Source organism: Haliotis cracherodii, unplaced genomic scaffold, assembly GCF_022045235.1.
Source record: "Haliotis cracherodii isolate W230 unplaced genomic scaffold, xgHalCrac1.p SCAF_11, whole genome shotgun sequence".
Classification (NCBI taxonomy): domain Eukaryota; kingdom Metazoa; phylum Mollusca; class Gastropoda; order Lepetellida; family Haliotidae; genus Haliotis; species Haliotis cracherodii.
Genome location: NW_027266266.1, coordinates 12,095,205 through 12,108,071, shown reverse-complemented (window position 1 = coordinate 12,108,071; position 12,867 = coordinate 12,095,205). Strand labels below are relative to the sequence as shown.

The following is a 12,867-nucleotide window of genomic DNA, read 5'->3' as shown; positions in this document are numbered from 1 at the left end:
TACCTAATTCGCCATATATCATATAACGAGGAGTTGAATTTCTTAATCCTGTGATAAGTCTGAGGAATTTGAGGTGTATTCTTTCTATAATTTCTAAATTGTCAAAGCCCCAGATTTCTGAACCATAAGTTAATATTGGTAATACCATCGTATCAAAAGCTGATAATACACAGTCCAAAAGTAAATTTAAATTTCTTGATTTTTTTATCAGGCAAAACATTGCTTTCAAAGCATTATCACTGAGGGACTTAAGACTTGATACTAGTTTTCTATTCCCGTGAAGTACAATTCCTATATACGTATAAGTGTCGACAATATCTAGAGTTTTATCAGAATAGTGAAATTTATGTTTCGAATTTTTCGATGGGCCACCACCGAAAATCACAATTTTTGTTTCATTTATATTTACATGTAATTTCCATTCTTCACAACATTCATTAAACGTGTCCAAGGCTTTCTGTAAACCTTCTGGTGATTCATCAAGTAATACAGCATCATCTGCATACAATAGAATTATGAATTGGATCCATACAATTAAGTCTTTATCTTCATCATAGTTGAGATTAACTCCTCCACACCCAGATGAAAGCAAAAAGATTTCCACGTCATTTATGAAAATTGAGAATAATAGAGGGGATAGGTTTTCTCCCTGTCTGACACCTATATTACAAGGAAAGTAACCTGACATTTTATCATCACACTGTATCAACGATTTAATATTTTTAAACATATTTTGAACTAACGCAAGAAATCTACCTTTGATGCCAATAGTCTGCATTTTCCTCCACAATCCCACTCGCCAAACAGTTTCAAAAGCTTTAGTAAAGTCTATGAAAGCGCAGTATAATTTTTGTTTATCATTTCTTAAAATTTGCATAAGCATATAAATTACAAATATATTGTCAGCAGTTGAGAAAGATTTCCCGAATCCTGCTTGGGCAGGTGTTAGAATATTATTTTTATCTAAGAATTTAGTTAAACGGTTGTTTAAAATTCTGGTGAATAGTTTTCCAAAGCAAATAAGGATAGTGATTGGCCTATACGAGTTAGGATCAAGTGGTTCGCCCTTTTTCTTGTAAATCGGTTTAATTATACCCACTAACCAAGATTCTGGAAGTATACCCTTTTCAAATATCAGGTTAAATAGTTCAACTAACAAAGGGGTTAATAAATCAATACTATCAATAAAATAATCATTTTCTATAAAATCAATACCGGATGCTTTATTTCACTTTAGTTCTCTTACTGCTATCATAACTTCATCAGGTGTGATATCTCCATTTAAAGTTTCACAGTCATATTGTGTATCCATAGTATATTCCTTCATTTCCGGGTCTTCTGAAGTTGTGTCATTGAGTCACTTAAAAAACTGGTAAAATTCTTAATTTCAGCACAAATATTGTCATCATTTTTATCTCCTTTTAACATTTTCCAAAACTCTTTTGGAGAGTGTTTGTGTTTTTCTCTTAACATTTTACCTTAGTTATCTTTATATTGTTTTATATGCTTATCCATACATTTCTTATTAGCCTTAGATTCATATTTTAACAGGCGTTTGTTATAAATAGAATTAAATTTTTTCAAGCGGCGTTTTGCTTTGTAAAAACATTTTCTAGCATTTATACATTCCTTTCCAAACCATGGTTTGTTCATCTTATATTTCTTACCGACACCCTGCCTCCGGATCCCGAAGGCAGCGCGTGCAGCGTCTATCAGCACGTGCCCGCTCTCCTCAGTTATGTCATTGATCAGATGTGGGTCAGCTTGGCCTTGTCTAGCCACATGTGCTTTCCAAGTGAGAATGTTTACCTTTTCAGCATTTAAATGTTGTAGAAACCTGTTAGTTCTATCTATATTATAACGTTTTGGTCTGGGATGAGTATTGTGTACTGTATTTACTTCGGACTGGATACCTACAGTTTGTTCTTAAGTACAGTGGTGGCTAAAGAAAAGGACACTGGGCAGTGCACATCTGAATACAGGGGTGAGAAGTCTAAAATGGCTAAGTCAGTAAACAGAGCTAAGCACAAGGGGGAGGTTATAACATAGTCAACTACACTAACATCATTACATGTTGTTTTACCTACATTTTTATCCTGTCCCAGTCTACTATTACAGATGAATAAGTTAAGATTTTTACATATCTCTATTATTTTATTACCTGAATTATTAACCCTTGCATTATCTTGATTAGCCCTGAACTGTGGTATATTAAGTTTATCTAATAATTTATCAGGCTCAAGTTCATTACCCATATTATTCATATCAATATCAAATTCTTTGAGTACTTGCTTATTGAATATGGCATAATCACATAGCTGTTTAGTTCTTGCATTGAAGTCATCCATCAAGATAACATACTCACTCAAAGAGAGAAAATAAAGTAAATTTTTTTCAAATTCATTGAATGTCTCACTTGTAAAGTAATTTGAATTTTCCGGAGGTATATATACTGTTCCTAAAAAAACAGATCTTGTTTGGTGTAACATAGTGTCTTTGATATTTTTATCCACAGTACATATTCACATTTTCCAAATCACATCTTATTGCTACCCCCAAGCCACCTGAACGTCTAATTACTCCATTCCTATGCTGAAAGTACTGTTTATAACCTGATAATTGAATATCATCTAGAGAATCAGTTTTGGTTTCCTGAAATCCTATGATATCCTTGTTTTTAATCAAATTGGTAAATTCTTGATATTCTAACCGCTTTCTGAGGTCACATACATTTAATGAAAGTAGTCTTAGATGATTGTGGTTACTTGCATCATAAACATTATCATTTTCATCGTCATCATCACCATCACCATCATCTTCATCATCAATTTCACTGTTATCATCTATACATTCATTAAAAACATCAACATTATCAGCATCGACAGTCATGCCCTCATTTTCTTGTACATTATCAGCATTGACAGTCATGCCCTCATTTTCTCGTACATTATCAGCATCGACAGTCATGCCCTCATTTTCTTGTACATTATCAGCATCGACAGTCATGCCCTCATTTTCTTGTACATTATCAGCATCGACAGTCATGCCCTCATTTTCTCGTACATTATCAGCATCGACAGTCACGCCCTCATTTTCTTGTACATTATCAGCATCAACAGTCATGCCCTCATTTTCTCGTACATTATCAGCATCGACAGTCATGCCCTCATTTTCTTGTGGGGCGGTCGGGTAGCCTAGTGGTTAAAGCGTTCGCTCGTCACGCCGAAGACCCGGGTTCGATTCCCGACATGGGTACAATGTGTGAAGCCCATTTCTGGTGTCCCCCGCCGTGATATTGCTGGAATATTGCTAAAAGCGGCGTAAAACCATACTCACTCACTCACTCATTTTCTTGTACATTATCAGCATCAACAGTCATGCCCTCATTTTCTCGTACATTATCAGCATCGACAGTCATGTCCTCATTTTCTCGTACATTATCAGCATCGACAGTCATGCCATCATTTTCTTGTACATTATCAGCATCAACAGTCACGCCCTCATTTTCTTGTACATTATCAGCATCAACAGTCATGCCCTCATTTTCTCGTACATTATCAGCATCAACAGTCATGCCCTCATTTTCTTGTACATTATCAGCATCGACAGTCATGCCCTCAATTTCTCGTACATTATCAGCATCGACAGTCATGCCCTCATTTTCTCGTACATTGGTGACAGTATGAACATTGTCACCAGTAGACAGGATATCACTTAATGTACAAGCAAACTTATGTTTACTATCACTGATTGGGTAATAATTATAAGTGCGGTTATCAGTGCTGACATGGCTATCAGTGGCCACACCCTCAATGTTATTATTTGTAAGAGTATTGAGGAAAGTACATAAGGGGTCTTCCTTTTGGAATATAAAAATATTGTCATATATACAGACATAATCGCTAACTAAACAATGACTATTATCTGATGAATTATTAAATGAATTGTTTACACAGTCTTCCATGCTGGCACTATAAGAAGTATTACATGCTTCATCTGTGGTAGGGTTCATAGAAGAGAAATTACAGTTAGTATCACATTTCTCATGTATTACATCAGTCATTGAGTCTCTCACACCTGTAGCTGTAAGTAAACTGTCACTGTAGCCTTTACTATGTACATCTCTGTACTGAATGTTATTTCTGTTGCGTTCATCTAAATCATTACTCGTTCTGTTCTCGTTAAAACAATATCTTGACAGCTGTTCAGTTTCACATAATCTGTCACTTGTAAACACACCGAGAGGGGGGTTAGCATCTGCTTGCCCATGTCCACCTCTGTACCCTATCTGCATCCTCCTCTGTGACCACCACTAAACCTCTGCTTGGGGGCTCTATAGGGGGGTGGAGGGGTGTCTTCCAGATGGTTGTTTACATACAACCTGTCTACTACTATAGAAGCCTTCTTTCCATCTCTTAGCAGTTCTGGGGCGGTCGGGTAGCCTAGTGGTTAAAGCTTTCGCTCGTCACGCCGAAGACCCGGGTTCGATTCCCGACATGGGTACAATGTGTGAAGCCCATTTCTGGTGTCCCCTGCCGTGATATTGCTGGAATATTGCTAAAAGCGGCGTAAAACCAAACTCGCTTCGCTTAGCAGTTCTCAGGCGGGGCATAAGGACGGTTCTCCTATACTGGGCTATTTCTTCTGGGAATTGTTCCATAGGATTTACCTTTGAGCTCCTTCCCACTGAACTTTACCTCATAACGTTCACTAGTATAGAGAAATTTAGCGACAAGGGGTCTGGGTCTCACCTGGTCATTCCCCTGAGGAGATGTACGTCTTGGCCCAATTCTATACACTCTCTTGAAGTGTAGGTGTGCACTCTCCATCTTCAAATGGTCTTTGATGAATGTCCTGAGAATCCTCTCACTGTCCTCCCATGTTTCATATCACTCTTCTGGAATCTGTGTGAAAATTAGATTGTCTCGCGGCACAGATATGATGCGAACGTGCCCTGTCGATCACTTCGGGCTTGGCCATTCAATGTTTAGGTTTTCATCATGAACTTCCTGCCCATAAATATACACTATACCACCTTAATATTATCGATCATAGCTATCTTTCCATATCTTTGATTTGAATATTTTCTGTAAATCAGATCATAAACAGAAAGACAATCTGCACTGTCGTTTCGTCTCTAGCGCCGTGCTAAATCGTCTTGACAAACAGTCGATAAACATATGCAATACTTGAACAAAAAACCTCCGTTGCGGTTTAAACGTTGGTAATCTAACACCAATAACTGTACAGTGGAGAACGGTAAATATGTCTGACAAGTCTTATAGATTTCTTTTTTCAAATTGGCTGTCTGATATAGTAATAGTTGCGTGTATGTGACATGGGTACATAATAAAAAAATCGCCGTCATTCGCATGGAGTGCAACATGGCAGAGAAAGGTCGAGAGGCGCGGTAACCACTTTACTAATCTCGCCATATTTCGCAATCGTAGCACTGCATAAAATGGTGTCCTCCCATAAGTTAGACAGCCAGTTGTTAGACACCTTAAAATAACAACTTTTCTGGTTGAGTGCACAACAAAGTGCAATGCTGTTACCTTGATTGATAATGGAATGACCCATAGATAAACATCAAGATATAACAAGTGAGTGAGTGAGTTAATATTTAACGTCACATCGGCAGTATTTCAGCCATATCGTGACGAGTAAGTACATTAATAATACATATATGTAGAATGAATAAAAACCTGTCAACGATGGACAGTAAAATAACTAGATTTATCACAGATTATGTTTAAAACTAGTAGATAGCCATAAAAATATAACATCATATGTAACAATACAAGATAAAAATGAGCTAGTGATCACCAGCAACTGAAGAGTGATCACCAAGCTAGGGTCCATGGGAACTTACAGTACCTTTGCCACCTGCATGGACCCCAGCCGGATTTACATCATCCCTTCAGCTGTTGGCGATTATTGGTAAAGTTAGCAAATAGTAAAACGACACATATACTACGATTAAAAGAGTGGTACAAATAAATATACTTTGAAAGACGTCATCTTACATACCCTCTCAGGGGGACAATAATTTTACACTACTTTAACCCCCTTTGAGGATACAGCCACTAACAATCTCAGTTATTAATTTTATTCAACCAATTATAAAAATCACTGATTATATACAGAATATATCGTTCAAAATTTATGTAATAATTCAATTTCCTTTAAAAAACCGATGATTAAATGAGAACTAAGATTAAAAAGATCCTTGAAGAATGAAACATTGAAATAGTTATCCCTTGTGATGGCAAAATCAATACAGTCAAGCAGGACATGCTTGACTGTGATTCTTTCATCACAAGGGATGCAAAACGGAGGATCTTCACCTTTCAACAAATACTCGTGTGTATATCTGCTATGGCCAATACGACATCGTCGCATTATGACCTCTTCAAATCTGGACTGACAGCCCAAGTAGGTATAACCGATAGTTGGTTTAATTGCATGTAATTTATTGATTCCTACTTGGTTGTCCCACTTCTTCTGCATGATATTCCTTATGTAACATCTAATAACAGGTTCATAATCACTGTATGGGATAAGAAGTGGTGTCACAGATTTGTTGAGAGCTACTTTTGCAGCAGCAGCAGCCATTGTGTTACCAATGATTCCAACATGGCTTGGTAACCAACAAAAAACGATGTCGTATTGGCCAGTAGCAAGATCATTAAACAATTCAATAATTTTGATTAAAATCGGATGCGTACAGGATAGATTTTTAATAGCTTGAAGGCAAGAGAGTGAGTCTGAAAATATAATGAATTGTTTATGTTTTGATTGGTTATTGATATATTGTAATGCTGTGAATATGGCCTTTGCTTCGGTCGTGAAAATGGAACAGTTATCAGGTATTCGGTTTGATATAGTCCTGGATCCAATGACAGTGGCGCTGGCAACAGCGTCACCATCCTTGGATCCATCTGTAAATATAGATTTGTAGGTATTGTATGAGGATCGTAGTTGGTTAATATATTCTTGCAGATACATAAGTTGATTTGTCTCAGATTTTATAAAATTAGTGAGAGACAGGTCTACTTCAGGCCTTACTAGTTGCCAAGGGAGAGTAGACAAAAGACGGCATGGAGATATTAAATCTAAGTCAATATTTGCATCTGCAGTGTGAGACTTGATCCAAATGCCAAGTGGCGGTACAAGTTTTGGCTTGTTGTGAAACAGTTCCTCATTAAGAGGATGGAAGACGCAGTTATAAGCTGGATTTGATGGGTTTGTACGTAATTTAGTTATATACTGGAGAGATAATTTTAGTCTGCGTTGTGCAAGCCAAGGCTCATCGGCCTCCACATTCAAACTATCTACAGGCGAGGTTCTAAATGCTCCAAGACAGACAAGCAGTCCTTGATGATGTACGCTATCTAATTTCTCTAAATTACTTTTAGCAGCTCCACCATATACAATTGGACCATAATATAGTTTAGATCTAATAAGAGATCTGTACAGGTGAAGTAAGGTTGTCTGATCCCCACCCCACTTAGTATTTGCAACAACTTTTAGTAGATCCACAGCCTTCAAGCATTTAGTTTTGAGATATTTTATATGAGGTAAAAACGTCAAGTGGCGATCAAAAATAAGACCCAAGAACTTGGTCTCCTTCACAACCTTGATGGGGGCACCGTTTAACAACAGTTCCGGGTCTTTATGCGATCTATAATTTCTACAAAAATGGATACAATTAATCTTTGCTTTAGAAAATCTAAAACCATTTTCAAGCAACCACTTTGGGATTTTATGTAGGCATAGCTGTAGTTGCCTTTCTATTGTGTGCATGTTTTTGCCACGACAAGATATGTTGAAGTCATCTACAAAGAGTGACCCATCAATTGAGTCATTCAATACCTTGGAGAGACTGTTAATTTTGATGCTGAATAATGTGACAGACAATATACTGCCTTGTGGAACACCCTGATCCTGATTATAATGGTCAGACAGGGTTGAACCCTCGCGGACTTGAAATTGTCTGTCAGTTAAAAAACTGGATATAAACTGAGGCAAGCGACCTCGCAATCCAAATTCATGAAGATCTTCTAAAATGCCATGCTTCCAAGTTGTATCATAAGCTTTTTCTAAATAGCATTCTACAGCATGTTGTTTATTTACAATGGAATTTTTTATGAACGATTCTAAACGCACAAGATGATCAATGGTACTTCTATTTTTCCGGAAACCACATTGTATATCTGTAATGAGATGATTGGTTTCCAAATACCAAACTAATCGATTATTCACCATACGTTCCATAGTTTTGCAAACGCAGCTAGTGAGAGATATCGGACGGTAATTTGATGGATCTGTATGATCCCGTCCTGGTTTTGGTATAGGGACTACAATCGCATCGCGCCACGAAGGAGGAAAAATCCCTGATGTCCAAATAGCATCAAATATAGTTAAAAATGTTTGGAGACATGATTCAGGCAAGTGTTTCAAAAGCTGATAATGAATATTGTCTGCTCCAGTTACAGTATCATGAGCTTGCCCAAGGGCGGTATTGAGCTCATGTAGTGAAAATACTTCATTATAGTATTCAGCATTATCAGAATTAGAATTAACCTTTTTCTTTTCCTGTTGTTGCTGAAATGTCTGAAATTTGGGATCATAGTTGGATGATGAAGAATGCTTGGCTAAAGTTTCACCTAATTAATTTGCGATGTCAGATTTATCTTTTAATATATCATTACCATCTTTAAGATGTTTAATGCTGGATTTAGAACCCTTGCCTTTAATTCTTTGAATCATATTCCACACCTTTGATATAGGTGTGCGTGAATTGATTCTGGATACATAATGTCTCCAAGACTGACGCTGATTTTGTTTAAATGTAAGATATAACAAATCAAAAAGACGTGTTAAGTCAGATCTACTTATTTTAAAAACCTTCACCCTGTTGTCAGACTAAGGTCTTTAGGCAAGTTTCAGCAGGTGGCCCAAAGCATCTAAAAACTGAACTGGAGTCTTCTGACCAAGGCGTAGATGGTCTGTCAATCTGATGATCCGGTTGTCGATCTCGCGATACACTCGCTTGCGGCTAGGTGGTGCTGCTCCAAAGTTGATCTGGACGAGTTTGCTTCTTTCCGCATGTTCAATACGTCTGATGACCTCTATAAGCCGGAAGATATTGGGATGGCGATGAGGCAGGGACTGGTTCGACCGGCAGTGAAAACCTTCCAGACTGTTGTTGGTGCCTGGCCCTTCAGTTTCATGGTGATTCCACAGGGGCAGTGGAAACCTTGCATCATCATCCACCCAGTTGATAACCATTTACATGTGGTCTTTGAAATCTTCAATGCGACGACCAAGAGAAAGATCAAACAATGAACCTTGAGACATGCCTAATTAGTTCACTGAGTAGGACTGTACCATTGTTGTGGGTAGTGCCCTTATTAATCCCCTACTTCAGTGTCTGACAACTGGCTGTCTAACTAATGGAAAATAACCCATAAGATATGAGTAACACGATATTAACGGTGAGATGGTTAGGGTGATGATGGTTATAATTTCATTCAATGCACATCATAAATGTAATGGAAATATACACTGTCGTTTTCTCATCTGTTCCGATCATTCCGCCATTACAGATAGTCGATAAAAATATACAAAACGGGTAAATAAACTTGTTTGTAAAGGATTGAACAGAATTGTAGTTACGTGAATAAGTATACAGTTGGGAAAAATAAGTCCTCACCACTCAGGTCATATTATTTCTTATGAACAAGGATTTTGTCTGAAAATATTTACGTGTATATGACATGGGTGCATAATCAAAATTCTTCGTCATTTGCTTGGTGTTCAAACATGACAGAGAAAGGCCGAGAAGAGCGGTAGCCACTTCACTAATCTCGCCATATTTCGCAATCCATTGCATTGTACAAAGCATGAGTTGCACGATGTTAAAGCTAAGATGATTGGGTGACGATGGTTATATTTTTTACTTTGTGCATTCAGTGTTTGATATAAAAATTCACAGTTTAAAACGGGCATTTTCTCGGGACCACATATGGTCCTTTGGCACTATGCGGGTGTGAAAAGTGAGGGACCATATATGGTCCCGTGGCATCAAGAGGGTTACCCCGAGCAGCGAGAGGTTTCAAATGTTAAATTTAACGCGGTTAAATCTACAGGTAACCTAGTTCTACATTGAAAACACAGTATGTTTATCTCCATTCTATCATGGTTAAATAAATCGTGAACTCTTTGGTGTTAGCAAATATATTGAGTGAAGCGTGAAGCGGGATGGGTTGAGTCGAGTGTTGAGTGGGTTGTCGATCTGAAGTACGGTTCCCCGACAACAGCTTGTAAAGAAAATATGGCACTGTATATACTCAAGCAGTTAGTTACTCCGTAATACTTCACTGAAACACATGATAGGCATTGGAAGTATAAAAAACACGGCAACTTGGTAAGCTAACATGAAGTAGGCATCCCTAAAGAAAACTAACCATGCTTTGCAAGGCTTTCGTTCCATACCGCCCGTCACCATTATGACCTCCTATCGCTCAATGTGACGCAAAATATATGACGTCACAGTCGTATATAGAAAAGCGCCATATTCCAAGCTCTCTGTTGACTCCAAAACGTAAATACATCTCTTTGTAGATTTCTATCGTGTTTTCTCCACGAAATGTATTGCCACACATCCTTTGAATATAGTAGTAACCGCATATATGCATGTTGTAACCTGTAATTGTAGATCTAATTATCTATATATTCCTACCGACAATGACTAAAAAGGTACTATTCTATGAATATTATCTTCCGCGATATGCGGCCGTCAAACCAGCTGTTTCAATCAGAGGGGGTTTATTGTGATTCAATAGCCTCTGATTGACCAATCAGGATTAAGTAATTTCCAAACTCATGGTAGAATTGTTGTTTAACGCCGCACTCAGCAATATTCCAGCTGTATGACGGCGGTCTGTAAATAATCGAATATGGACCCGACAGTCCAGTGATTGACATCGCTAGCATCGATCCACGCAATTGGGATACGATGACATGCATCAACCAAGTCATCGAGCCTGACCACCCGTTCCCGTTAGTCGCCTTTTACGACAAGCTGTAGTCCTATTCTACCTCGGATCGTAGTCACCCTGAAGTCACTTGATAGAAGAGATGTTCCCCTACATTTCCATCTCACGAGTGAAGCCTGCAAACGGAAAATGGAACGTTTCTTAAAAATGCAAATTCTTTCCTAGTTATGAAGCTTTGCCACAACAGGGAAACTGTGTTCAAGTCGCGTTACGCACCATGTCACCCTTGTCACACGTGCCAGATATGCAGACTCTCTCCAAGTGTTTACTGCGAAAACATTTAAACGTTTCATTTCCATAACCAAATAGTTTCTTACAAGCACATCTTAATTTGTTGAGTTCAGCGTGACAGAAACGCATTCTCGTGTACATAAATACTCACATGCATGGATGGATGGATGTATCAACACCAATTGCTGAGCTATGTCCCATGACATGAAGAATTATCTATGTCGTTCAGGGTATGAAACTGACGAACTAGTTTCTATTGTTTTTTTAAAGAAATAAATATAACGTCTTAGATGCGGAAATTTGCCGCATAGTGTTGCGTTCGGTATCCTACGATTGTTGATTCGAATCCCTTATTCACCTGATCATGTCTCTTGTTTTGTAAGCGCCACATCCGTGTTCCTGTGTTTCACCGCAGTGCAGTTTGGTGTATGCGTCAAAATATTTCAATAAAATATCCAAATATACATATATCTATATTTATGACAAGTTATATCAAAACTATTATTTCCCAAAAGAACAAAGTCCATAAGAACATACGTAGCAATACAAACATGTAATCACTATCTTATTTTGCAAGGAACATTTTCTTTATTTTGTTTCCAATCAAAATGCACGTTCAAGTTACATGTCGATGTAATGTTTATGGTGTATTCACCTGAAATATGAGTTATCATCTGAATTAGTCGTCGTTATTTTATAGAAGATACTAAAAGAGATAGGGTTTACATTCCGCATATGCAAGGAAATATGGATGACTCACACAGCTGTCGTTAACACGAAGAACAAAGATGGCAAAACGGTTTTATTTGTTTAGTTTTGTTATAAATAATATTCATACTAGATGATATTACATTCTTAAGGTTATATTCACTCTTTATCGAGCTCTAATATACTTAAGTAGATTAGTTGATTTTTTTATTCCATAGCGTTGTAGACTTTTCAGCTGCTACTATATTAGAGTCTGGAGTAATTTTAACTTTGAACGATCCAGTTACGAAGATCTTTCCCAATATTGCGAAGCTGGTCGCTGAAAGTTCAGTATTTCACAAAGTCTTCAAGAAAGTACGTTTACTTATCACTTTAAACTTTTGAAAAAAAACATCGCTTGATGCAATGTAGTGTCAATGTAGATTCAATGGAATTGCCAATATTCCTGAGATGGTCAGCATATGGAGGTTATCACGCTATTGCGTTTGGGTATGGTAAATATCCTGTATTAGGAATAAACATTGCATTTAGCTAGCGAGCCTAGGCCTCTTTATCATATAGTGTTTCCAGGAATTTGCGCATTAATATATGCGTCTGGCGGAAAGTGACGGGTCCGTCAGACAGAGACAACAGTCAATATAGCTCCATTTGAAACCTGTTTTTTATACAGCGGCGTAACTACATATACGCAGAACAACAATTGGCTGCAGAAATGGTTTCTACGTACCTTTCTCGGCAACCCATCGGTCTGTCCGCAAGAGTAACCGCCCTTTATCAAAGAGAAATTACTCTAACCCTAGTCTATGAAACGTCACGTTTGTGTTAGAGTTTGCCTGCCCTGTCATAACGTTATGAAATGCAGTCA

The 12,867-nt window shown here is 37.7% G+C and overlaps 1 protein-coding gene across 1 annotated transcript; it reads right to left on the bottom strand.

Moving 5' to 3' along the window:
• Nucleotides 1-8,937: 8,937 nt before the first annotated feature.
• On the bottom strand, nt 8,938-9,294 carry LOC139454844 (uncharacterized). The gene has a single exon (XM_071236465.1). It carries the CDS (start codon nt 9,292-9,294, stop codon nt 8,938-8,940), a length of 357 nt encoding a protein of 118 aa, XP_071092566.1.
• Nucleotides 9,295-12,867: the final 3,573 nt, after the last annotated feature.

Bases quoted from the DNA above. Each gene is read 5' to 3' on its own strand.
- LOC139454844 (XM_071236465.1), bottom strand. From the start codon at position 9,294: ATGGTTATCAACTGGGTGGATGATGATGCAAGGTTTCCACTGCCCCTG.